The 27,622-nt window shown below is 38.3% G+C and overlaps 2 protein-coding genes across 2 annotated transcripts; one reads left to right on the forward strand and one right to left on the reverse strand.

Annotated features, from left to right (window-relative positions):
• Positions 1-13,742: 13,742 nt before the first annotated feature.
• Positions 13,743-20,759, reverse strand: LOC126714527 (long chain base biosynthesis protein 2a-like). The gene is made up of 12 exons (XM_050414712.1): positions 20,474-20,759; positions 20,287-20,352; positions 19,867-19,955; positions 17,414-17,559; positions 17,194-17,318; positions 17,002-17,095; positions 16,155-16,318; positions 15,873-16,034; positions 14,990-15,116; positions 14,702-14,868; positions 14,471-14,578; positions 13,743-14,223 (listed from the first exon to the last, which is right to left on the reverse strand). The coding sequence occupies exons 1-12, from the start codon at positions 20,597-20,599 to the stop codon at positions 14,128-14,130; spliced, it is 1,470 nt and encodes a 489-aa protein (XP_050270669.1). The 5' UTR covers positions 20,600-20,759; the 3' UTR covers positions 13,743-14,127.
• Positions 20,760-22,343: 1,584 nt separating this feature from the next.
• Positions 22,344-26,542, forward strand: LOC126702025 (putative F-box protein At3g25750). Its single transcript, XM_050400625.1, has 4 exons — positions 22,344-22,746; positions 22,884-22,888; positions 25,074-25,784; positions 26,034-26,542. Exons 1-3 carry the CDS (start codon positions 22,344-22,346, stop codon positions 25,677-25,679), a joined length of 1,014 nt encoding a protein of 337 aa, XP_050256582.1. The 3' UTR covers positions 25,680-25,784; positions 26,034-26,542.
• Positions 26,543-27,622: the final 1,080 nt, after the last annotated feature.

Raw genomic sequence — 27,622 nt, forward strand, 5'->3', positions numbered from 1 at the left:
TCTCTTTGTAATTCAGGTCGTGTACCTCTTTGGGTTGGAAGGAATGGGTAGATGAAGAGTTGTCCGATATGGGTTTTATGGCAGCGTTGCAGCAGGCTGGCATGTTGAAGGCCATTGTTTCATCGCGTTGCTTGTCCAACAATAAGGACTTGTTCAATCTTCACCATTTGGTCCGCCAATAGTGCACCTCTACCCATACCTTCTTCTTTTCTTGCGGTGAGATCACCGTGACCTTGGAGGATGGTCAAATCAACTGTTGTTGCCCATTCTCAATGATGTGGACCCGAGTAATATTGAACTTTCTCTTGAGGAGGAGGCTGTGGAGGCCAAGTTGAAGAAAGGGATGAGTAGGAACGTGAAGTTGTCGCATTGGGTTGGGGCTTGCTCCAATGCTTCTAACGTAGTCCACTGTGTGGCCTTCGTTGCGTTCTGGCACTATAAGTTCATCTTCGGCTCTCACCGCAGTAAAACCTCTTTATTTTCACTTAGCCATAAAGATTTCTACTAGGGTGATTCTGCCATTGGCCCCTATGTTTCTAGTTTATCTGTATGTGCAAATAGATATTTTGCAGAGTGATGAAAAGTAGGCGAGTTTCTGCCACATAATTACTACTTCTACCCATAGTACCATTTTGTAGCATTTGCTATGGGAGCGTTACTAGGCATTTGGCTAAGTGCAAGTCTGTCCGTTTTGCCAAGGAGAAGTATCGTTCTTGTCCGAAAGTTATTACTGATTTTTGCAACTACTTTTTATTTGATTTTCCGTCGGCTTACCACTGGGTTGAGTTGAAGCCATTTAGGCATCTTGCCGTAGAGTTCTTTGATAAAGGAGTCGGTTTTTGTTTGAGAGCATACATGAATATGGGCACTAGTTACACATGTCCTGATTCGGTCATGGGCCCTTTTGCTGACACTGCTAGGACCACCACCCCGTTGACTGCCTTTAATGAGAGGAGGATTACATATTTGAGAACCACTAATGCTGGGTGACTGCTTTATCTTGTTAATGAGGGCATCCAGTTTGTGCACTATTCTGCCAATAGAGTGAGGAGATAATTTAGGTTGGATTAGGACATACCTAATGATCTCACTACCATTCGAGAGTCTGCCACTTCTGTTCAACCATTCCTGTGGCCTAGTGCTTTTGAGTTTTGGAGTAGGCGTTTCACAACAGTCACTATTCCGAGTTCACATGGAAAGGGTCTTTGCACTGCTGTGATGCATGGGTATTGGCAGGCTGTGATGACTTCAATTGAGTAGGAGTTGTTAGGCAGCCGTGGGTTTTCTCTCATTCCTCCTGATGGTCTTCACGCTATCATTTCTGCCAACCCTCAGTTACTACTTCCCACCAAGTCTATGGTGGTGTATACTAGGAAGCAAAGTCAATCTACTATATTTGAGTGGCAAGCAAAGGAGAAGGGATGATACTTGTATACTAGTGAGTACCCCACGGGTTAGGAGAAGAAGGTGAAGGTGGTGAACCTTCCTGTGCCTGTGAAGAAGGGCTTGGTGTCTCGGTCCGCCAAGCCTAAGTCTGCTAAGAGAGGTGATGATTCTTCTAAGACTTGCTCTGACATTGTTCCCTATGAGGGCAATCTTCCTCCCATTGGTAATATAGTTATTGAGGATTCTCCTCCCTTTTCTACTCATACCCATTCTAGCAGGTGCCTTACTGCAGGCAAGCCTAAGCCTTCTGCTCCACGGCCATCCACGAATACTCTTCCTTCTAATAGGCCCCAAGGTGGCAAGAAGAAGACATCTCCACCACCTTCATTTGTCACCACTGAGAGGAGAGTATGTTATCTCTAACCTTGCTTCTTCTTCATTTTTTTCTTATTCATGGGCCTTCCTGCATCCAACTCCACATGCATACTTATTTATCTCCCTGTTGATGCCCATTTTGGCAAAAAGGCCTAATAATAAGAAGAAGTCCAATAATATAAAAGGGGTGAAGGAAGAAGAGTTTGCAAAGTAAGAAAAACCATTAAGCCCGAATGGAATGAATAATGGTCCACGGGCCTAAAAAATAGTAAAAAAGACCCCAAAGAAAGCAAACAAGCTCAAGGGAGCCCAGAGAAGGAAGTAGTAAACTCATGAAAATCATAATAAGTAAAAAGCAAGCAAAGATAGGCTGGAGGAGCCCAAAGAAAGGAACTAGTAAATGGGGTTGGCGCAAAGGCCCAAAAATCCCAAAATGAAAGGATATGGTAATTGAGCTGAGGAAGCCCGAAAGATTTAGCAAAAACCCATGGGAATGTAGAAATGGAATGGGTCGAGGATGCCTAAAGGAATAAAATGGGCCAAGGAAGCCCAAGATGGTATGAGAATTAATCCAACAGAAGGACTAGGCAACATGAATTGAGTAAAGGAAAAGTATATGGCAGGCCCAAAGGAGGCTCAACAAACACAAGTTAAGTGATAATATGGTAGAAGCAATGGATGGGTGTGGCAGAAGTGTCAGGCGACCCACAAACTAAAAGTAAGAGAAGGCAAGGGCTGGATTGAAGAAGGAAGGGCCCATACCCAAGCAAAACCCAGCCCAAGGAAGAAACAAGATGTAGAGAATGAAGACCCAGTGACTCATTCATGCCATAAAGAGCTAAAAAAATTAGTAGCAGAATGCGCCGCAAGACCAAACAAATCCACAGGCAATGGCAAACGCATGAATGGCAGACAAGCCATAGACTCACATGGAAGTGGAACATGCACAAGACTCAGCCACCACCCACTTGTACCCAACCAATACAGGTGCGGTGAGCCATGGGTTAGAGGTAAAGAGGGTATGGTCTGGCGGTGGGGAGAAGGGGAAAGTCTATTTTGGGATTCCTGCTCAAGCTCTTTTGGGGTAAATGTCCTGCTGGGCTGACATACCACCCAAAAGAGAGAAAGATAAGTTGGAATCACTAAGCGTACTCCATAGGAGTTAGTAAGAGAGAATAACTAATCCTTATCCGGAAGGGAATGCCACGGAAGGCAAGAAAATAAAACAAAAACTCCTTTTTTCTGGGAATGGAACATGGCGCAACCAGTGCAGGGTAGTTGTGCTAGCAAAGTAGCCAGCAAACCAGTGGGTGGCCCAGGAAGAACACCCACACTAGACCAAAAGTAGTTGAGGGGTAAAACAGTAAAATTTATCACGATAGGCAGTATAAAAAGGCCTTAGCTGTGCACAAGAAAAGGAAGTGGAGTAAGGAGTAAGGAGTAAGGAGTAAGGAGTAAGGAGGAGCAAGTGAGAAAAATAGCAACGAAAAAACAAGGAAGAATAGAAGAAATATAGGAATAAGAAAGAAAATAGAAGGCAGGGAGAAACAGAGAGGATAAAAAAGTAAAGTAAGGAAACAAGAGTGTAATAAGGCATGTACCAATAGGCTATTCCCTTCTCTCTCTCTCAATAGCCTACTCTCTAAAAAGTTAAAGGACTTGAGATTAAGCCATTTAGGTCCATTCTTTCAAAGTAGGCAATTTCCATGGCAGGATTTCCCTGTGAGATTGCCCACATTGGAGATTAGTTCCCTTCTTGGACTTAAATCTGCTAAGGAACCAAGCATAGCAGACTAATTCCCTTTTCCCTCTTTTTATTGTGTTTGATTAAGTATTAATATTATTCTTTTATTGTCGCTAACTTATTTCTGCTATATTCACATAACCGTGTTTTCTTGTTAAGAAAGTGGTTTAAATATTATCTTTCGTTGGCAATAAACATATCTTTATTATCCTATTATATTATGTGCCTCCTGCTATAACATTTTTGTAACAACATCCTCTACCGTGGGCACGTGACCAAGATCTTGGTAAAGGGGTCCTAGCATGCACACAAGCTAGCTTGAGGTGAGTTTCAATCGAGCCAGTCTCGACTCTCATACCCCAAAACTATTGGGCCACAGCATGACAGGAAGCAATCCAGCCCAGAAATACAAAAAGGCCCACCACATTTAAATTGGCAACTCCATTAGGGAGTTGGGAAAAAGATAGGGAAGGTAGATAAAGGCCTTGCAAGTTATGCCCCCGAGATCAAAGACGACACGGAACATGAATGCAATACCCTCGCAGGCGAAGTCAAGACCAGCAATGCCCCACCAACACTAGCCCAACCAAGCTGAAGGTGTCGACAGAGTGGGGGCTGGACCTCAACAACAATAAAGAGTTCCCACTGATAATGCCAACTTTTTCATTGAGGTCTTGCAGTTACTGCAGCATTCTCAGCAGCAGATAATGGAAGAAATTTGCCAAATGAAAGCGGATAAGACAAAAGAAAAAGGAAGCCAGCACGACCTAGAGCATGCGGCAGACAAGGAAGAAACCTCTGCAGGGGGTGGTCCATAGAACGCGAAGTAGCGTTTCATCACCATAGTCGAAGTTATAGCGCTTCTAGAGCAAGAAAGGGCCAAAGCGGCTAAGTAAAGGTTTTACGCACGAAAGCCTCCTTATCTGCAAAGAAAACTCAACAAGCCATATCCTGAGAGGTATGAACCGCGAACTTTTGCACAATACAATGGTAGAAAGGGAAGTACTATCGAACATATGAGCAAGTTTATTGACACCCTCAGTCCCTACGCGGCAGACGAGGACCTGTGTCTTCGAAAATTTTCCAAATCCCTGTGTGACCGTGCATACACTTGGTACACCGGTTTAAAACCAGGGTTAATCCCAACATGGGATGACATGGTAAACCTGCTTTGCACTAAATACTTTCATGGAAAAGAGATAGTAATGCTTGCAACTTTGCAAGAAACTAAGCAAAGAAGCGGCGAAAATTTAATAGAATACATCAAGAGATTCAGAGACAGTTCTTGACTGCTATGATCATTATGAGAAAAAGACCTTAGTGGAAATGTGTATAGGTAATATGATTATGGAGTACAGAGTTGTTTTGGAGAATCTAGAAATCTCCCAATTAGTAAGCCAAAAAGACCGCCCAATCAGTAAGGCCAAGTTCTGATAGGCCCAAATAACAAAGGACCACTCCATAAGCCACAACGGTATCCACTAGTGAAAGGAAGAGGAAGCCGAACGGGAGGGAGTACAAGACCCCTCCACCATTTCCATGTACACTGAAGAAGCTAGATGTGCCCTTACATCTTCTACTACATTTGCTATGATTATTACTATGATTATGATACAGTATGTTTTTGCTAATACTCCATAGTCTTCATTACCCCCTTTTTTTTTTACAAATAGAAACGAACTACAATACTTTCTTGTGACATCATCCCTTACAAAGGCAGTCACTTGGAGGAAAAAAAAACTAAACAAGAGGAAGGAATAACTACACAATGTTTCCTAGGCATAATATTGCTTTAACCATTTGTCGTTAATGGGGTCCATTAGGTCTTTTCCATTCATCTGAGCCAAATGATAATACCCACTTACATGTGCTTCCCTTATCACAAAGGGTCCTCCCCATTTAGGTAAAAATTTAGATGGTCTTGCCATACCTCGCCTAACGTGATCCACTGTTTTTAGCACAAGCTGTTCTTCTGCGAACACCCTTTCCTTGGTTGTCCTACCATAAGCTTTAGTCATTTTTTGTCTGTATCTGCGGCTACTCTCTTGGGCCTCCTCCCTTTTTTCATCTAATCCCTCTAGGTCTTCGCATCTTTTTGCCGCAAAGACTTCCTTCTCCTTCTCTTTCTTTCATTCCTGCATGACCCTTAAGGAGGGTGTCATCACTTCGGCTAGGCTCATTAGCTCCATTTTGTAGATTAAGGAGAAAGGTGAAAATCTCATGACAAACTTGGTTGAGCTTCGGTAGGCCTAAAGGGTGTCTAGCAGATGCATTGCCCATCCCCCAGTATATTCTTGATTCATCTTGCTAATAATCTTGATGAGAGTTTTGTTTGTTGCTTCTACCTGCCCATTCCCTTGGGGGTAATAGGGCGATGACCGATGGTGTTTGATTTGATAGAACTCTAACATTTTTCTTATTTCACTGTTGACAAATGGTGTCATTGTCATTAATGATCCTATGAGGTACTCCGAACCTGATAATTATGTTCTTGATAAAATTTGCCATGGATCCTCCTGTGGCCTTACAGAGTGGTATGGCTTTTACCTATTTGGTAAAGTACTCTGTAACCACAAGGATCCATATGTACCCATAGGAGGGTGGATTTACGGGTCCCACTAAGTCAACCCCCAAGTGTGGAAGGGCCATGGGGTGACCATGCTATGCAAGTTTTGTGGGTGAGTGTGAATCAGGTTGGACAGCACTTGGCAACTGTGTCATTTCTTCTCGAATTCTACTGTGTCTTTCTTCATAGTGGACCAATAATAACCCATCTGCAGTAGACATTGATATAGCTTTTTCTTCCCTTGGTGCTCCCCACATTCCCCTACATGTACCTCCTTTGTCATCTCCCTTACTTCTTCAGGACTCAAACATCGTAATGAGTCTCCATTATACCCTTTTCTAAAAAGGATTCCCTCATGCAAAAAATAGCGCACTGCCAGCCTTTTAAGCTTATATCTTTTGCTATGCTTCTATGGCAAGATACCTTATGTTAGGTATTGCATAAACAGGCTTCTCCAGTCTTCATTGGCGAAAACAACATAATTCTTCTCCCTATCTGCAGCCAAATGGCAGGCTTCGCACTGGGTTTGAATTAGGTCCACATCCTTACTCATGCTTGGCCAATGAAAAACCGCTCTCTAAAGTTTGTGGTAAAGGCTGATCTCGCCACAGAACCCACAGGTTCTGCCGTGCACTTCCTTCAACTTTCGATGGGCCTCTTCTTTCCCTACACATCTTGACAGAATTCCTCCTGGCATTTTGCGATATAATTCCCCTTTCATCAAGGTGTAATCCTTCAATGTCTTCAAATCTACCATATCTCCTTCTTTCATCAAGGATTCCTTTATACGGATTCTCCAATCCCCCTTACACCCTTGTTCTTCCTAGAACCTTTCCTGTAGTATCTCAGCAATAGATTCCCTTTGCTTATTGACTTCAACTCTAGTGCTACTTCCTTCAAAGGCTATCTGTGATTCCAACGTGGCCAACATGTCTGTATATCGATTCTTGCTCCTCTGAGCATGCTCTATCTCAGATGTTGAAAATCTTTCCTCCATTTTCTAGGCCAAAAACTTGTACAGAGCCAAACTTCGTTCCTTTAAAGAGAAGCTTCCTTTGGCTTGGCAAAACACCATATTGGAGTCACTTATCACTTTCAAATGTTTGATCCCCATTTTGAGAGCTGTGGCCAACCCGGTGAGGTAGGCCTCGTACTCTGCGGTATTATTTGAGCAAGGAAAATCCAACTTGAATGAGAGCGCCACGACCTCTTCTCCTTCATGATAGAGGACTATTCTTGCACCTCCCGAGTGGGCCATGAAAAAACCATCAAACTTCATCACCCACTACTCTTCGATTACTTTTGCTGCGACCACTTCTCTTAGAACTTTGTCATCAATGGGAAATCCTCTTCTCTTGAGAATTGCGCCAACAAATCTATTATAGCCTGACTCTTTACTGTCTTAGGTGTTCCCGCCTTCAAGTTATATTGTGATAATTGCAACAACTACTAGGATATCCTCCCAGAGAGGATTGGCTACCAAAGAAGAGCCTTGATTATCTGGGACTTCATCACCAAACATATCTCATAGGCTAGAAAGTAATGGCGTAACTTTTGTGATGCGTATACTATTACCAGGCATGCTCTTTTTGCTCTGGGAAGCGAGTTTTCGCATCCTTTAGAGCATGACTCACGTAATAAACTAGCTACTCGATACCACCTCCATCTTCTTGGGTGATCAAAGCACCATGGCATACGAGCTTGAGGCTAGGTAGAGCAATAGTAGCTTTTTGCGAATTGGGACTTGCACCATAGGGAGATTCGTCATAATCTACTATAGCCTTTCGAAGGCTGTCTACTGTGCCTCTCCTCACTTGAAACTTTGTCCCTTCTTGAGTAATTTGGCAAAGACTGAAGTGATTGACGCTAGGCCCGGGATGAACCTCCGGATGTAAGAGACTTTCCCCAGAAAATTCTTCAATTCCTTCACTGTGGCAGGCGGCTTCATGGTTGCTATAGTTATGGCTTTGGCCAGGTCCATGTCTATTCCTCTTCTATGGACCAAGAATCCTAAGAATTTTCCTGAAGATACTTCGAGCGGATTCATTCTCAGCTTCAAAACTCTGCATCTTTCAAATACTTTTCTCAATACTCTGACATGGCCCTCTCACCTCTTTGACTTCACAACTATGTCATCCACATAGTCTTCCAGCTCACGATGCATCATGTCATGGAATATGGCAGTCATCGTGCATTGGTAAGTTGTACCTGCATTTTTCAACCCAAAGGACATTATAGTGTAATAGAAATTACCTATAGGTGTTCTGAAAGTGGTTTTCTTTGCATCCCTTGGCTTCATTCGAATCTGGTTGTATCCTCTGAATCCATCCATAAAGGAGAACATGGTGTTCCCTGCTGCAGAGTCTATCAGCAGGTCTATGTTTGGCAATAGGAACTCGTCCTTCGAGCTGATTCGGTTGAGATTTCTGAAGTCTATGCAGCATCTTATCTACCCATTCTTCTTCTTTATTGGCACGATATTGGACAGCCATCGTGGGTGCTGGATGGGTTAAATGAAATTAGCGGCTAACAATTTTTGCACCTCTTTTACTAGCTGTTCTTTTATTTCGGTATGAAACACTCTGGCAGGCTGAGCCACTAGCTTAGCCTTGGGGTCTACGTTAAGCGTGTGCACTACCAATCCTAGGTCTAGCCTAGGCATCTCGCTGTAGTCCCACGCAAAAACATCCTTGAATTCCTTCAACAATAGTATCAGCTCTGACTTTTCTTCCTCGGACAGTTTTGAACTTATTGAAATGGGCCTAGGCTTTTGTGGGTCAGAGCCCAAATCGACCTCTTCCAATTTCTCTTTTGCTGTTACCTGTGTATCCTTTTCTACTGCAACTTCTTCTTCTTTTTCTATATTGCTTTCTTCTTCTAAATTTTCCTGGGCTACACAACACACCAAACTTTTATGTTGTGGCCCTTGTCTGGGACCCCTTTGCATATCGCAAGTGGGCCTCGCACATCTTCATAACTTCTAGACTATTCTACCGTCAAGGGTCCGAACCCTGGCACATCGTGGTGCATCACTTGACTTTGAAGCGGGCGCTTCTTTCCACTTCTTCCTTTGCATTAGTAGTCTCCTCAGATCGGGCTCTGGGTCATCTTGAATATCCTCCCACCTAGGGACGAAGGTGCCTTGTGGTTTAGACACTGAACTTTCACCGGATGGTGCCCACTCATCATAAAACATGGTTTCCACTAGATGAGCCTCTGCTTGCTTGAAGGGTGATAGGTTTGTCGCTATTCGTATCATTCTACCGTTCAGTCTTCCCTTCACGCATTGATGGTAAGTAGATGGGATCAATCAGTGTTTATGCAACCACGGTCGTCCCAATAATATGTGGTATGAGACTTCCACTTTCACTACATGGTAGTAGGCCAAAGAGGCTATTGGTCCCACTTTCAACCATAACTGGATGTGGTTTGTATTTTCACCTCTTATCCTAAATCTTGTCAACTCCATTGGGCACCCCTATATTTTCCTTTTCGAAATTCCTGCTGCTTGCAATGTGCCAAGTGGAATGAGGTTTACGGAAGCGCCTGTATCGACGAAGGCCCTTTTGATAAGGACTTGGTTTATGGAGGCCGCCAAGTAAAGGGGTCTCCTACGATCGGAATACCCCACTTCCATGTCTTCATCACTAAAAGTGATCTTGTTCGTGTCTTGTAAGAAAGCTTTGTGAGCTTCTGCTGACAAGCATTCTACTCCTGCCCCTGAGACAATGCTCACTAAAGCCTCTGTGGCAACTCTACGCTCATTTACTGTGAGTTCCAATTGATCAAACATGTTCTTGAACCTGAAACTTTTCTATAAGGTGGTAGTTGCTGCGGTAGGTAGGGCTAGTTTTTCCTCCTCGTCCTCCCCTGGATCCACGCAAATAATGACTACTGCTACTCCCTTTCCCTTGTGGTTCGGGAGCGGGTTTCTTTGGACTTCTGGCTAAGATAACTCGAGAGTTCCTTTTTTGATTCTGCGATGCACTAGTTTGCGAAGTACCCAGCATTCTACGGTAAGGTGTTGCACATAATTGTACAAACGGCAGAAATGCGAGTCTCTTTGCTCTTCTTTGGTAGTTTCCATGGAAAATTGGTTGGGCTTGAAGACCCCATCTGCGATCCATTTATCTAGGAGCATATATAGCTTCCTCGGTTTACATGGCAATGGCGGAGGGGTCTCGTACTCCCTCCCATCCGATTTCCTTTCCTTTCGCCAGTAGATACTACCATGGCTTGTGGAGTGGGCCTTTGTTCTTTGGGCTTGTCAGAGCTAGCCTTACTGATTGGGTGGTCTTCCTAACTTTCTGCAACAATTGTGTGAACTGGGAGATTTCTAAGTTCTCCAAAACAACTCTGTATTCCATAATCATGTTACCCATACACATTTCCACTAATGTCTTTTCCTCGCAATGATCATAGCAGTCAAGAGCTATGTCTCTGAATCTCTTGATGTATTCCATCAAGTCTTCGTTGCTTCTTTGCTTGGTTGCTTGCAAAGTTACAAGCATTATTGCCTCTTATCCATGAAAGTATTTAGTGCAAAACATGTCCACCATGTCGTCCCATGTTGGGATTGACCCTAGTTTCAAACCGGTGTACCAAGTACGCATGGTCACATAGGGATTTGGAAAACTCCCGAAGATATAAGTCCTCGTCTGCCATGTAGGGACCGAGGGTGTCAATAAACTTGCTCACATGTTTGATAGCACTTCCTCTTCTGCCATCGTATTGTGCAAAAGTTCGCGGTTCATAACTCTCAGGATATGACTTGCTTAGTATTCTCAGCGAGTAAGGAGGCTTTCACACATATAATATTTCCTTAGGCGCTTTAGCCCTTTCTTATTCTAGGAGCGCTATAACTTCGGCCATGGTAATGAAATGCTGCTCCATATTCAGCGGGCCACCCCCTACAGAGGTTTCTTCCTTGTCTGCCACATGCTTTGAGTCATGCTCGCTTCCTTTTTCTTTTGTCTTGTCCGCCTTCATTTGGTAAATTTCTTCCATTATCTGCTATTGGGAATGCTGCACAAATTGCAGCACTTCGATGAAAAAGTTGGCATTATCAGTTGGGACTCTTTGCTATTGCTAGGGTCTAGCCCCCGCTCCGTTGACACCATCCGCTTAGTTAGGCTGGTGTTGGTGGGGCATTGCTGGTCTTGACTCTGCTTGCGAGGGCATGACGCTCATGTTCTGCGTCATCTTTGATCTCAAGGGCATAGCTTGCAAGGGCTTTGTCTACCTTCCTTGTCTTTTTCCCAACTCCCCAGTGGAGTCGTCAATTTAAATGTGGTGGGCCTTTCTGTATTTTGGGTTGAACTATTCCTGCCATACTGAGGCCCAATAGCTCTAAGGTAGGAGAGTCGGGACTGGCTTAATTGAAACCCACCTTAAGCCAGCTTATGCACAAGCTAGGACTCCTTTATAGAGATCTTGGCCATGTGCCCATGGCAGAGGGTGCTGTCATAAAACGTTATGGTAGGAGGAACATAATCTAACAAGATAATAGAAGAAAGAGAGATATTCTAACTAAAGTGCTTGCTACTAACCAAAGATAATATTTAAACAACTTTGTAACAGGAAAAGGCGATAGTATAAGTATGGTAGAAATAAGTTAGCAACAATAAAAAATGATGTTAATGCTTAAACAATCATGATAAAAGAGGGGAAGGGGATTAGTTTGCTAAACTTGACTTCTTAACAGATTTAAATCCAAGAAAGGAATCTATCTCCAATGTGGGCAATCTCACAGGGAAATTCTACCATAGAAATTGCCCACTTTGAAAGAATTGACCTAAGTGGCTTAATCTCAAATCCTTTAACTTGCTAGAGAGTAGGCTATTGAGAGGAAAAGAAGGAAGTAGCCTATTGGTGCATGCCCTATCACACTTTTATTTTCTTACTTCACTTCCTACTCTCTTATTTTCTTTCTTTTTGTTTATCCTCTTTGTTTTTCTTTGCTTCCTATTTCTCTCTTCTTTCTATGTTTCCTATTGTTCTTCCTTGTTCTCTCGTTGTTGTTTACTGTGCACAGCTAAGGCCTTCTTATAATTCCTGTCGTGATAAGATTTACCGTTTTACCCCTTAACTACTTTTGGCCCGTTGTGGGTGTCCTTCTCGGCCACCCATTGATCTGTTGGCTGTCCAGCCACCACTACTACCCTGTGTTGGCTGCGCCATCTTCCATTCCCAAACAAAGGAAGTTTTGTTTTATTTTATTGTTGTCCGTGGCATTCCCATTCGGATAAGGGTTAGATATTCTCTCTTACTAACTCCTATGGCATACACCGAGTGATTCTAGCTCATCTTTTCCTCTTTTGGGTGGTATGTTATCCCAGCCAGACCTTTCCCCCAAAAGAGCCTGAACGGGAATCCTAGAATAGACTTCTCCCTTCTCCCCACTGCCAGACCATACCCTCTCTTACCTCTGACCCATGGTCCACCGCCCCTGTATTAGCTGGGTATAAGTGGGTGGTGCTTGAGCCTTGTGCGTGCTCCACTCACATACGAGTCCATAGCTTGTCTGGTGTTCATGCATTTGTCATTGCTTGCAGGTTTTTCTAGTCTTGCTGCATGTTCTGCTGCTCATTTTAACTCTTTGTGGTGTAAATGAGTCATTGGGTCTTCATTCTTTGCATCTCATTTCTTCTTTGGGCTATGTATTGCTTGGGTATGGGCCTTCTCTTTTGTAATTTAGCCCCTGTCTCCTTTTACTTCCCATTCGTGGGTCAACTAGTATTCCTGCCACGCCACTGCATTGCTTTTGCCATGATATCACTTAACTTTTGTCTACTCGGCCTCTTTTGGGCCTGCCATGTATTATTCCTTCTCTTAGTTCACATTGCCCAACATCTCTGCTGGGTTATTTCTCATACCATCTTGGGCTTCCTCAGCCCATTTTATCCTTTTGGGCATCCTCAGCTCATTGCATTCCTTGGGGCTTCCTTGGCCCATCTCTTTCTTTCATTCCCATAAGCTTTTGCTAAATCTTTTGGGCATCCCCAACCAAATTACCATATCCTATGCTTTCAGGTTTATTGGTATTTAAACCAATCCCATTTACTAATCCCTCTCTTTGGGCTCATCCGGCCCCTTTTTGCTTACTTTCTACTTCTTATGATTCTCATGGGCTTGCTACTTCCTTCTTTGGAGCTCCCTTGGGCCCATTTGCTTTCCTTGGGGCCCTTTTACTATTTTGTGGGCCTGCGTACCATCATTCCTGTCATTCGGGCTTATGGGTTTTTCTTACTTTGCTAATTCTCCTTTCTTCACCCCTTTTATATTGTTAGGTTTTTTCTTGTCATTAGGCCTTTTTTCCAAAATGGGCATCAACAGGACCAAAGCTATGTAATTTCTACCAATTTTACACATTTCAATTAATGAGAATTTGATGCAATTCAGCCATATACTTTTGTATTTTTATAGTTTTTTTGTAAATAAAAAAAAAGTGGCGACTCCACACAAATTAAAACCAAAAGAGGTACCAAGTACACTCTTTTGATTTGTGTTATCTACTTAGAAGAAAGGTAGAAGTAGATAACTTAAGGAACTGGTGAGCTCTCAAAAGAGGTACCAAATAGATGATGTAAGTTCCCACAAATCAAATCCATCCACAGCTGCATCAATCATTGAAAGACAAGACAGAAATAGATAACTTAAGGAACATGCGTAGCAATCAATGCGATTTGTGTCACTTGAACTATTTTTTTTAATTGCTCACTTCAGTTTATAAGATTTTTATGGGAAAATTAGTAATGTCTAATTCAAACAAAAAGATATAGTCCTACCAGGATATGAGATTCAATTTACACTTAAACATATGAACAATGAGGATCTCTTAAAGTTAGATCCACTTAGAGCAAGGTATAAGCCCATATTACAGCAAATACAACAAATTACACAATAGGGCAGGTCACTGCAGGTGATGCCAGAAGTCAGCTTAAAGGAAAATACCAAGCAAGGCAAAAGGTTGTATTTCACACTCCAGCTTCGTCAACCTTAACCCTTGCTGGATGCTTAGTGCTCATAACTGACAATTGGGGCAAAAAGTTTTCCTTCATTCCAACTTCATCATCTTCTCCTCTTGTTGATGCTTCTTTGGTTCAGCACCAAAGTATTTTATACCCAACAGATCACCAACCTGACTGATTACCTGGAAAATAAAACAAATTTCAAAATCAAGAATGTACTAATAGTCTGATATAACATATATAATTGTTCCTGCACAACCTTTACTTCATTGGATAAATACAAGAAGAATGTACTAAAAGCCTAAGCCTATACTGGAAAAGAATGCATTTGCAACTATAAACACGTAGGAAATAAGAATCAAAGAGGATAAGCACTGAAATGACCAAAATTACAGCCAGAAATGAGGAAAAGGTTATATTAGAATTTACCTCCAAGGCTTTGAGCAGCTCTTCCTTGGTATGAGAAGCAGATAAGCATATACGAGCTCTTGCCAACAGCAGCGGGGTTGCTGGAAATGACACTACCACGACAGCCACCTGCGACAGCATCATTTAAATTAACATATACAGTTAAAAAATAATAATAATAAATAAATAAAAATATATATATATATATATATATATAATATCAGGGAACATATCCGGGATGGATGGACTCACATTCTGCTTGAGGCACTCTCGTGAAAAAGCAGGGATTTTTGCTGGATTGTAAAGCATAATTGGCATTACTGGCGAATCATTATCACCAAGAACCTCAAAACCCAATTTCTGCAGTTCCGACCTGAAAAAGTTGCTATTCTCCCGTACTCGAGCAATTTTTTGGGCACCTACAAGGAAACAGAAGCTCATTAAATTGTATTCATATAAAGCAGGAGTAAGCTTTGGATAATAATGAAGTCCAAGCAGTAAAAGTTAAAATGAAGTATACCAAAGGAAAAAAGTTCAAACCTCTACTGGTCCCATCCTCTCCAAGAATAACCTTTATGGCAGATATTATTTGTTCTGCAGCTGGTGGTGACATTGAGGTTGCATACAGATGAGCAGGGCAAGTGTATTTCAAGTATTGAATAAGCTCCTAAAGAAAAAATCAAGTTTCAACTGCATTAAATGCAACTCAGACTTCAAATGTTTTTTACTCAACTATATATTGACAATTCCAAGAGAAAATGACTTTACATAAAGCTGACATTTGAATACCAAAGATTTGAATTTTATTGAAAACATAACAGACTTGTGCTTAGTCCTTGACGCCTGTTCTACATGTAATATTGGAACATGACAATATTGTATTGTAATAGATACAGTGGCTTTCCTATCACTACTACATTTTTCTCAATACTGGATCCAGTAGAGTACTTAGAGGGCAATCTCACAATTCATGTAAAGTTTATGACTGATAAAAAAAAATACATGATCTCAAATGTGAAATTCCTTCAATGCGTAATTTGGCTAACACAAGAAAACCACTAAAAGTCCACAAGGTCCACACCACTCAGCCTCAACTAAATTTGATGATGCTCTCTGAATCTGTAGTCAGTCATAGGTATGTTAACAACATAACAGGGGTTCCTATGAATCAGCTTTGAGCTCTAGACTTAGAGTTGGACAATAAACAAGAAATATAAGTAAAATACAATTTATATGAAGGAGGGTATAAATGAATTACAAGTCTCTCAAATTATCACTGACCTTGATTTGTATCAATTCAGGAAGTTAAAAATTGAAATAACTGCAAATGATGGTATATATTGTGCTTTCTATTTATTTTGGCCAGATTATGATCAACGCTGTTCAGCAAATTTAAAGTATACTTAAAATGGTGAAAAGCAACCTTGGATCCTGCAATGTAGCCGCCACATGATCCAAATGACTTGGTAAAAGTTCCCATCATTATATCTAAATCGGTAGGATCCACACCTAAGAGCTCACAAACACCTCTTCCTGTTTTTCCTATGGCTCCAATGCTGTGGGCCTCATCCAAATATATATATGCCTATGAAGCAGCAGAAAGATTATAAGAATGACAAGAAAAGTTAAAAAGCAGAACCTCATTATGGTTACTTAAAAATCATGAAAGTTGAGTTCATCTATTAAAGCTACCATCTTGCACAACCTTATATTTTTTGCAGATTGCAACAATCTCAGGAAGTTTGCAGAAGTCCCCTTCCATGCTATAGATTCCCTCAACAATAACAATTATCTTCTTCCAGGGTCTATGAGTCCTTGGTTGTCCCTCAGAAATTTGCGCTCTCAAAACTTCCTCCAAGTGAGAGGGTGCTGTACACAAGTTGGAGAAGAAGAAACATAAGTTATACACTCAAAAGTACATTCTTGGAAGTATAATTTGCATCCAAAAGAAGCCTCATACTGACAATCTATACAATATATAATAATGTAGGATTTGCAATTAATTTTTCTATTCTCTTGTTATGCCATGTCAGTAACCTTTCTTGATTCTTCTTCTCCCCATCATAAGTCACCTTACCATTACACTTCCACCAATCCTTCTTCTCCCTTTGTTAACACATTTTTGCTGTGTCTTTGTTTCTATAAATTTTCTGTTACTCTCTCTGCACCTTTCTTCCATTGATTTCATGTTCTACCCACAACAACAAAGGTGATTACTATCTTTCTTTCTTCGATTTTCTTCTTTTTGCAGTGAATTTCTGATTCTTTCTTGCAGGTCTACTTTTAGTTGATATGTTTTGGTATTTTGATTCTTCATCATATGTCCTCTCTCTCACTTACAATTTTGGTATAATTTTAGTTTGGCTTAACATTTTTAGTTGTTTTGGAAGTAAAAATTTGAGTTTATTTCATGATACACTCTACTTGGCTATGCATTTGAATGACAAAGTCCTGTTTAAGTAATTGATTATTACAAATACTATCTCTTATTTTCAAAATGCACATTTTAAAATCTCTATTTTTTTATACAGACAAACACTATATATACTTACTGTTGTGCTGAAAAACACGAATTGTAGCTCCAGATCCTCTTGCACCATTGACAATGGAGCAATGGTTCAGAGAATCACTGATAATCAAACCTCCCTGCATATTAAAATTGTACACAGCTCAAAATCACTTGCAAGAAAAATTAAAAACACTCTTTTACCAGGTGCTCTAAATATTTAACTGCACATACGTACCTTCCCAATCAAGACTGGAAGGATAGCAGAGTTTGATACATATCCCATGCCAAAAACTATCGCATCTTGCTTCCCAAGAAAGTTTGCAACATGCTTCTCCAATTCTTTATGCAATACAGTAGTGCCTGTTGGCAAAACCGTAATTGTGAAACTTCTCAAAAGAAGGAAAGACCAAAAAAATCAAAAATCAAAATAAAATTCTTGCAACACAATAACCCACCTCCATCTACCCGGCTACTACAGGTGCTTGGAGAATACTTGTTCAATGAATTAATAACCCGGGGTGTGCAGTATTCATCTGGTGCGGCAAAGCCAAGGTAGCTGTATGACCCCAAATTAAGGCATCTACGTATCCTTGTGGTTCGTCTGCGTCAAGAGAACTAGACAACATCAATACAACAGCTTACAGAGAGACAATGACCAAAAATCTATACTCCTTTTTTTTTTACAAGGAGTGGGGGAGGGGAATTCAAATCCAAGTTAACCTTAACAGGAGAATTGAGTTATGCTACTTACTGAGCTACATTAGACATTCTATGCTCCTGATATAATAAGGCTTCGATCATCAATATCAATATATATATAAATGCAAAGACCTCATGCAGGAAAGCATAAGGTTCTATCATGTGGCACACTATGAAAAGAATTGAAATTCTCTTAAGTCATATCAAAGATAAGAACAAATTTAAAAATAGAAACTCTTTATTTCTTTTCGTTCAATTTTTCAAGACTACTTTTTGTTACATTTTTTATTCAATGTTTTAAGACTACTGTGGGGACTATGGCCCAAAGTAACGAGTTGGGCCTTGGGCCCGTCCGAGGACACTAGCCTGTTTGAGGAGGCAACGTGGCTTAGGCGATCTATGTTAAGTCTATCATGAGAAACAAAGAAAAAATGTCCAAGGAGGAATTCCTCCTCGGACACTGAAAATCCGGAGCATAGGTACGTCCAAGCCACTGAAGCACATCCCCTAAATACGTGAAAAGGAAGGAAGCACAAAATATCTAAGCAAAAGCTGCCACCACCACATTGAATGCACTACAGCTACTTTCTTGGCCGCATTAATGTGAAGAAGACCCCTGAACAGTGTTATCTTGGCTACCACAACTCACAAATGACTGAAAGAGGTGTCTGATAGGATAGGTGCTCAAGTGGAGGCTTGGATGATCAACAAGTGTAAAGCCCAAATGATAAGGTAGGGCCTATATAATGTATAGAAGCCCCCATAAGAAGGGGGTCGAAAAAAAGGAAGGTAGAATACTGTAGTATGCAAAGGAACCCTAATGTACTGGTCTGTATACACAAATTAAGTTTTTAGTCTCCTCAGACCGTGAGATCTTTCAACGCAATGGCTTTTGTTCTTGTCCATGTGTACCTTCATCCCATGCAAGCCTCTGTTTAACTTATCTAAACCTAGTTCTTTGACCCATACTCTACAAAATTCATTGTGTTGGGCTTTTTTTGGATCAAGACTTCACAAGATAAGGGCTTGGGCTCCAAACTGTGTCCCCACAACTACTATTTATTTCATTTGGTTTCAATGTTTCAAGAGTTTTCTTTTCTCTCACACACAAAAAACGCTTTGCATTTCCATTAACTATTTCCCCTTTTACTCCTTTATATACACATGTCTATAACCCTTCATGCTATCCCACCTCAAATACACTCAAACAAAAAACGATGTCATTTACTTTCAACCTTTCAATGACACCTACGTAACTCCGACATTGTAGTACCATTTAATTCTAACCCATGTGAGTAGGCTATGACAACAGAAGGGAGCTTGCGTTTTTTAATTAATTAGTGATGGTAGCTTACAATTTGATGTTAAAGTCAGACATTTTGGATTTTGTGAAGGCTGTAATTTGTTTTGAGTCTTTGGGTGTTTGGGATTTTGGTTTGGGAAAGTCATAAATGTATTTTTTTTTAGAACTAAAGAAAAAGAAACATTCTAATTGATTATTTATGAAGTTAGCTATTTTTTTTATAAAAAAAAAAACTTTGTGTTAGAACTCATAATTTGTAGGCTTTTTTATTGCTATTTTATGCAGTATGAACCATAGTGATAAAAATAAAAATTGATGATGATTTCAAATTATTTTCAGTTTTTTTAAAGGGTACGGAAGCCCAAATAAAAGCTATTAAATTTTGATAAATAAATGTGTTTTTAGCCAGTTTTTCTTTGTTTAATCATGTTCTCTTTATGTTAATACTTACAAATAATTTCCTTAATTTCATTGAGACAATAAGTTGGGTGTTTGTGATTAAGGTCTCCATATTTGGTTGTGAGAATAGAGTGGTTGAAAAAGTGTTTGGGAGGTTGTGTAAATTTGTGCAATTTTAGAATATAAAAGTATTTAATGCTTTAAATTATTACTTATAGATTTCAAAATCGTTTAATCAGTTTAAAAAATAAAATCTACTTTTAACGGTAAATATTATAATATGTTATAGTCTTATAGTGTTATATAATTTTTTAAAATAAAATATGAATTAAGAAAATAAATTTTCAAAGTATTCAAAAATATTGTGAGCAAACATAAATATTATACAACAAAATAAGTATAATATGATGGTCTTAATATACATAAAAATGATTTCAAGTGAAATTGTAAAGTAGTCCGCACATCACACAGGACATCATTTAGTTTAATACAAAAGGGGAGTCTTACTTTAGGGTCTTGTTACTGTCATTGGAGAAGCGTTCAACCAAATCAAACCAAGCATCAGGAGCACTTGCTATTGGACGCTCAAAACAGTCCTGCCCAAAGAAATACATGCATCACACCAACATATATATAAAAACAATTATAAAAAATTTATAATAAAAAAAAAAATTAAAAAAAAAAAAAAAGTCCCGTTCAAGTACACAGTAACACAAGTCAATATGAAAATTTACACCAATAACAGTATGCAGAAATCAGACATTTGGTACTAAATTTAAATGACACCTCCTCCCCTACAGGCTACAGTGAAGGTAAGATTGTGTGTTCAAAACCCATTGGTCTGAGCTTGCCTAAATCAGTGGAGCTTCAATCTGAAAAAGTAGGCAAACGAAGGCATATAGCTAGTTGAGTAAGAAACCGAAATACCCGAATTCGTTGATATAACCTGCGTTGATAGAAATCCTCGTTTCCTAAGCAAATTGGAGCGTAACCCTGATTCACAAAAAGCATTTCATTGACACAAAGAATGGCCCATTAACACACACACACACAAATATAAAAGAAAACAAAAAAAAAATAGTAATAGGTAAAATAGTATTAAGCGAAGTCGAGCCTGAAGGTTGTTAGAGCTGAAACAGTCGGTGATTTTTCGGAAGAGGTCTCTAATATGACCGAAAACGAAGAGTAAACCGTAGCTGAAGTATGTGGCCAACGCGGCAACATATGGAATAGTTATCATTTTCGACCAACTTCTGCTAGGTTTAAGGAATCAGGAACTACGAGCTTGAAGTTGCAGATGAGAGAGATAAGGCAATCCTCCGTTTCCGAGTTGGACGTTGGTGTTTCTCTGTATTTTGGGACCCAATGGCGGGCGCGCCGCCTTTTGGAATTTACACAACCTTTGACATTTCAAATTAAAGACTTTGGCATTTCAAATCAATATATATATAAAAGCAGAGACCTCATGCGACAATGCATGAGGTCCTGCCATGTGGCACTCTAAACTCTTCCATTTAGTCTTTTTAACCTTTTTTATATTAAATTTTTTAACTATAACCCAATAATTTATAGTATTTTTTTTTTTACTGTCACATATATAGCCTAAGGTTGACAATAACCAAACAACTGTATTCTTCTAAAAAAAAATAACTACGTTGTCAAAGTACACGAAAACGTGTAGCTCAAAGGATAACCCATGCTGAACACCCCACCATCGTGTACCTTAAAGGCTAACCCACGCCAACTCTGAACACCCACCAACGTGTACCTCAAAGGCTAACCCACGCCAACTCTGAACACCCACCAACGTGTACCTCAAAGGCTAACCCACGCCAAGGCTGACCCACCCCACAGTTCAGTAGATGAAAGCCTAAATATTTAGACACAAACCCTCTTCTTCCTTCCCACCTGTAGATGAAACCCATCCAAGAATTTCAGCCACAGCAAACCTCTGTTTCTCTATACAAAAACTCTTCAACTTCTAAGGAAACAATGGTTTCCATTCCAATTCAGTGATTATCTGTGCAGACACTCTTCAACTTCTAAAAAAAACAACAGTTTTCACTTCGACTCAGTGATTAGTGATTATTTGTGCAAACACTCTTCAACTTCTAAAAAAAACAACAGTTTTCACTCCGACTCAGTGATTATTTGAGGACAAAAATGCAGGAGCTTAAAAGATTTCACCGTTTAGTATTTTGGGCTTCAATGCAGCCACTTCCAACCAATTATACAATGCAGTTAACACCAGGTAAATGCCACCTGATTTATGAAATTGAAGAGTTAGTTTCATTTAATGTTTGTTTTGCATGTTGTAAAATCTGTTCTTTTATATATCTCCATCTCCTTATGCCTCAAAACTTATGCCCCTATAATTTATCACAATTCATTTCAGAGAGGTATGTTTACTTTCTTAATTTTATGTTCCTCTTAAATAGTTCGTTTATTAATTTATTTTTGAATCCCAAAATACTATGTTCGTTGTTATGCCACTATAATCTTACATCTCATTTCACATTCGTTGTTAATTTCATGTTTCTCTTCAATAGTTTGTTTATTGATTTTGATTTGTTGTTTATTTAGTTTAGCCATCTTTGAAAACTATTTATAATTAAATAGTTGTTAACCCACAGAAACAATATTGATTTGTTTGTTGGACGAAAAAAAAAGAAAACACAAATAAAACAAAACAAAGGAAGTATTTAAAATTAATTTTTTAATTCCTTTTCAAAAACCATGTTTCTCTTCAATAATTTCTTAATTGATTTGTTGTTTATTTAGTTTAGCCATCTTTGAAAACTATTTATAATTCAATAGTTGTTAACCCACAGAAACAATATTGATTTGTTTGCTGAACCAAAAAAAAAAAAAAAAAAAACACAAATAAAACAAAACAAAGTAAGTATTTACAATTAATTTCAAATTCCTTTTCAAAAACCACGAGGTCCCTTAACAGTTTTGAGTAGAGGAATTTATTGGGGGAAATGGAGGCTGCAAGACTTGCACGCCAAAGAAGGCGTATGATCAAGTACAAGAAAAGGATGGCGAAGATGCATTCCACAAACATAGTGTCATCAAAGAAATTTGGAGGTGGAAGCCATAGGAGTAAAAAGCATAAAGACATAGCAATGATCCATGATACAAATAGTTGTAAGCAAGCAAGACTTAACAGGCGAATGGTACTCAACCTTAACCGTACTCGAGAAAGTAGCTCAAATGCTCAATGTTTGCGGCGATCAACCCCTTCAGTTATAAATGTTTTTTCTCACTCGGTTGTTGGGCTTAATGGTGATTTTACTACTACAACTACTGTGGAAGAATTTGGGATACATCTGCCTATGAATGCCGGTGCGTTGGATAAGCATCTGCCTACAACTAAGTTTACAGGTACTAATTTCATAATTTGGAATAAAGGTACTGATATAGTAATCAGCTTGGTTGGAGTATTTCTTTGGTTATCACTTGCCTAAAAGTCTATTGAATCTTCTCTTAGGCTTTTTATTGCATGATTAATTGTCTTCTAGGTAGTGTAAGTGGCCTAAATTATTTTGTGATTTAGCAGGGATCTATTAAAATGAAAGCTACCATGTTATAGGTTTCACTGTAAAGGACTACTGCCTTTTATAAAACCAGCTCACGTTGTGATCTATTATTCATGCCATGGATCGATTTCCCTTGATAATGTTCATTGTTATTGCTTGCTATTTTTATTTAAATGATAAAGGACTAAAACAAATTTTATATATATATATATATATATATATATATGCATATATATATATAGATATATATATTTTTTATATTTGAAACACGTTTTAGATTAAATGGTGATGGAGTTATCCTAGCCATAGTAAAATGTAATTTAAACAACTTTTACAGCCATCAAATATTTTGGTCTATTATTCATGCATTGGATTGTCTGTAATAATGTTCATAGTAAGTGATGGGGAATTTGAAGTTTTGGATATTGAGAAAATTAAAAATCAAACTTTGCTTTACTTTGTCTCATCCATATTTTTGCTTTCTTTGAATAGTTTCATGTCTTAAAATTTAAAATCAATGATAATTAAATTGGAAGATTGATTAATAGTTGTATTATAACTGCTGAAATTCGCATTTGAATACGGTACTTAACCTCACCTACAACAGCCATACATAATAGAAGCATCACACTTAACTTGGTTTTTTTTTTTTTTTTTTTTTGGGGGGGGGGGGGGGGGGGAGGGGGGGCAGTTATGGTGTGTAGTTTTATATGACTGTGTAGTATTAACTTTGGGAATTGGTTGGACTTGCTCTGTATATTACTGTGTAGCCTCGAAACTCATTTTATATTAAATAGCGATGGAGTTATCCCAATCATAGAGAAGTGTAATTTTTAAACAGCTTCTACAACCGGCAATTTTTTTGGTCTATTGTTCATGCCTTGCATTGTCCTTAACACAGTTAACTATAAGTGAAGAAGAATTTGAAATGTTGGATGTTCATAAAATTCAAAATCAAACCTTGCTTTACTCTATGAATATTAGACCCATAAAGGTATTGTAACATGGAAAACCACCTTCAGAAGCTTTGAAGTATAACATGTTCATTTGATTTGTGAAATTTGTCTGAGCTACCAATTATAGACTGAGTCTACTTAACTTCCATTTGTAGTTAGATAGAAGTTTTTATAGCTGTCAATCCTCATGTTTCCTTAATTCTCTTGGAAGTGTTAGGATTAGTATTGTATATTAATAAGTTGAATATATCATCTTTTATATTTCAGTTTTGGGAATGCGAAATAGAAAACCCATTGACATAGACCTGAGTCAAAGGTCAAACAACACACAAAGTAAGTCCAAAAACTACTATTTTGGAATTTTATATTCATTGTTATTTTCCATTTTTCTCATTTTCATGCATGCAAAATCTCATTAAAATACTGTTATTTGTAATTTTAAATATTAAAAACAACAGTTAAATACTTTTAAATAATTAAAATACTATTTCAAGATAGCATCAATGACAATATACCAACAATAGGTTCAAAATTGTGTCTCCATGTATGTTAAATATTTTATTAATTGTGTCTATATTTTCTAAAAGTTACTTTGATAAAAGTCCTTCATATATTTTCAACCCACCTTATTTCTATTTCTCTTCAAAATTTGCTTTAAAATCCATTTTTTACAACATTACTTGGGACTATTTTTCCCTTTGGTCGGCTTTAGCACCTTTGCTTGCTATTTTTATTTAAATGATAAACAACTGAAACACATTTATATATGTATATATTTTTTTTAGCCTCGAAACTCATTTTATATATCAAATAGTTTTTTCCTCTGAAACTTCTCACCACTACATTTCCTTTACGAATTATCATATTAAATCTCCAATATACATATGCTTTTGTTTTAAACTGTTTAAAATCTGAAAGTTTGGTAATTTTAACAAACCTTCTTATCCTGTCATTTTGTTAAAATTCAGATTTGCTGCAATTTTCTATCAAGATTCTATCCATTATGTATTTGTTGTTTGAATTACCTCTGTTTAGACAGATTGATAACATTCACCAGGTGTTCTCAAGAAACATTGCTGGATAAAGCTGACAAGTTAGGACAGCCTAACTATCAATTCCATATTAATCTGATAAGATTTTTTAATGTTACAAATCATAAACTCAGATTGAATGTAGGTCTGCCAATAATGTAGTTACGTTTCCCAATTCGCCTTAGACTAATGTAAATGACTCTGCTGTTTTTGTTATTTTTGTTGCCGGAAGAATAGGCTTTGCAAAATCTGGAGCTAGGAGTTTAGCCTTTGTAGATGATAACAGTTTTGAGTATGATGATATTATTGTATATAAGGGCCAATTCTATGTGATTGATACATTGGGAAATGTTTCGTGGATCGATCATTCGTCATTGAAGTTGGTTCCATTTTTGCCTCTGCTATGTGGGTTGGGTAGCCAGAAGCACTTGGTGGAGTCATGTGGAACTCTCTATGTTGTTGATAGATACTTTAATAAAGAAAGGAGGAGGGTAGAACATACCGACCAGTATGTTAGAGACTGTGATGGTCCCAAAGTGTTTGATTTCAAAGTGTATAAGCTGGATGAAGAATGGGGTCGATGGGAGTTGGAAAAAAGCTTGGGTGATCGAGCTTTAGTTTTGGGTAATGATTGTTGTTTATCGATTTTGGCTGAAGAGTTTACTGGGTATAAAAGGAATTGCATTTTCTTCAATTATCAAAATGAAACTCATGTTTTCAACTTGGAAGATAGAAGCTTTGGAGATTTACAGAATATCCATCCATCATGGCTTCTCTCAAATTTGCTTTAGGCCTATGTAAGATAGTACACTTCCAATAACTTTCTTTTTGGGGACCTGAATTTGGAGCAAAGAAATAGAAAGAGAATGTGTAATGCAATTGTTAGAGAGAAAAGGGTAAGAGATATACTATTTTCTACTAAAGATGGTTGCTAGAGATTAATAAGTGTTAGAGATATATTGTTTTCCTATATTTTCCTTGCAGATGGATCGAGTTTATCTTAGTTCTCCTAATGTGATTGCAGTCCTTGATGTATTCATAAATCATAATCATGGGTTTATATCCATTGGTTCACGTGCACCAACATATAAATGGTCCTCATTATGATGTTGTTTGGTCTTACTGTGTTCTTTTCCTTATTACAGTGGTCTGGAATCCATGGGATAAGAAATCAAAATCAATGGTAGATTTTGGTGATGAGGAGTACAAACAGATGCTTTGTGTTGATGGAGCAGCAATTGAGAAACCTATCACTTTGAAGCCAGAGGAGGAATGGACAGGGCGATTGCAGCTCTCAGTTGTGCCTTCAAGTTTCTGCAGCGAGTACCTCAATCTTTAGGAGAGGTCCTTTGAGGAATGCTACAAAATTTCAAGAGCACAATGTGGTTCTTTTGTTCTTTTTCTGTCCTTATAGGAACCTTAGTTAATCTTATGTAATAGCTCTCAACTCTTTTTTGATAAAATAATAGCTCTCAAGTTGTAGAAATTGTGCAATGATACTTAAGATGTACTTAGTACTTTGTAATACCTCAGACTATAGAGGATAGAGGATTGTGGGAGAGCCGCATTTTTAATTGAATGGCTGCCTCAGGAAAGTGGGTACCAAACCAATTATTCCTTCTATAATATCAGTATCTTATTCCTTTCGCTTTTATACTGCCAATTGAAAACATAATGGTAATTTAAAATTCTTGGTTTAATTCTATACCAAATTGCCAAAAATTTTATTTATTTATTTATTTATTTTTAAAATCATCATCTTATTCCTTTTTCCCTTTTATAGTATTAATATATATATATATATATATATATATATATATATATATATATATATATTGGGAAGCTACCTCTTTATCAGAGCTAGGTTTCGATCTTGGCGCCTATGGGTTATGGGCCCACCAAGCTTCCACTGCGCCATTTTGATTGTTATTACAATTTTTGGAACTAATGTTATTTATTTTAATGAATGTTTCCTCCCTTTATATTTATATATTTTTTTTTGGTCAGAGAGAAACTCTTTAAACTCTTCTTATATTAATTTTATTAGATATGAATTTTGAAAATTTAACTGTTGGATTGCATGTTCTTACTATATTCTCTATAAAATTTCAAGAAAATCAAAGATCAATAGCTATGTCATTAATCAAATCTTTACATTTCAGGGTTTTTTTTATTTCTCCCTAAAATTATGTATAAAAAATAAGTTTATTGATAAAATAGTAAATAACATCTAATTTGAAAGAAATTTGACATGCATATTAAGAACATAAATAACATGCAATCTAAGAGTTAGATTTTCAAAATTCCTATCTAATAAAAAGATATATGAAGACTCTGAAAGATTTCTCTCCAAACTCCTTTGGTTTGTCATGCATATTTATATTCAAAGTTCAAACAACATAAATCTATGCAAGCAAACTATTCAAAATTGTGCCAAAAAATAATTCTAATAAAAAGACCTAATTCCTTTGTTATCAACCAAAAAGTGCTTCACTAATATGAAATTACATCATATTCCTTTGTATGTTTGTATTGTATTGTAGATTTGTTCCCACGCATTGCGCGGGTTAAACACTAGTTATGATAATAGTAGAATTTCAAGAGTGATGACCTTAAAATCACCCGGTGGCATTTTTGCCGTGTTGATTTTCCCCATTCGTAAACAAATCACCGTGTTATTTATTTTCCCCATTGGTGATTTGTTTGTGCTGCTATGTGTTTGCATGTTAATTAA

This window comes from Quercus robur, chromosome 2 (genome assembly GCF_932294415.1).
Source record: "Quercus robur chromosome 2, dhQueRobu3.1, whole genome shotgun sequence".
Lineage (NCBI taxonomy): Eukaryota > Viridiplantae > Streptophyta > Magnoliopsida > Fagales > Fagaceae > Quercus > Quercus robur.

Coding starts and splice junctions, on each gene's coding strand:
- LOC126714527 (XM_050414712.1), bottom strand. CDS start 20,599: ATGATAACTATTCCATATGTTGCCGCGTTGGCCACATACTTCAGCTAC. Junction 14,869..14,989: donor AGAGGATGGGACCAGTAGAG/GTTTGAACTTTT, acceptor GTTTCCTTGTAG/GTGCCCAAAAAATTGCTCGA. Junction 14,224..14,470: donor AGCTGCTCAAAGCCTTGGAG/GTAAATTCTAAT, acceptor TTTATTTTCCAG/GTAATCAGTCAGGTTGGTGA.
- LOC126702025 (XM_050400625.1), top strand. CDS start 22,344: ATGGAGGCTGCAAGACTTGCACGCCAAAGAAGGCGTATGATCAAGTAC.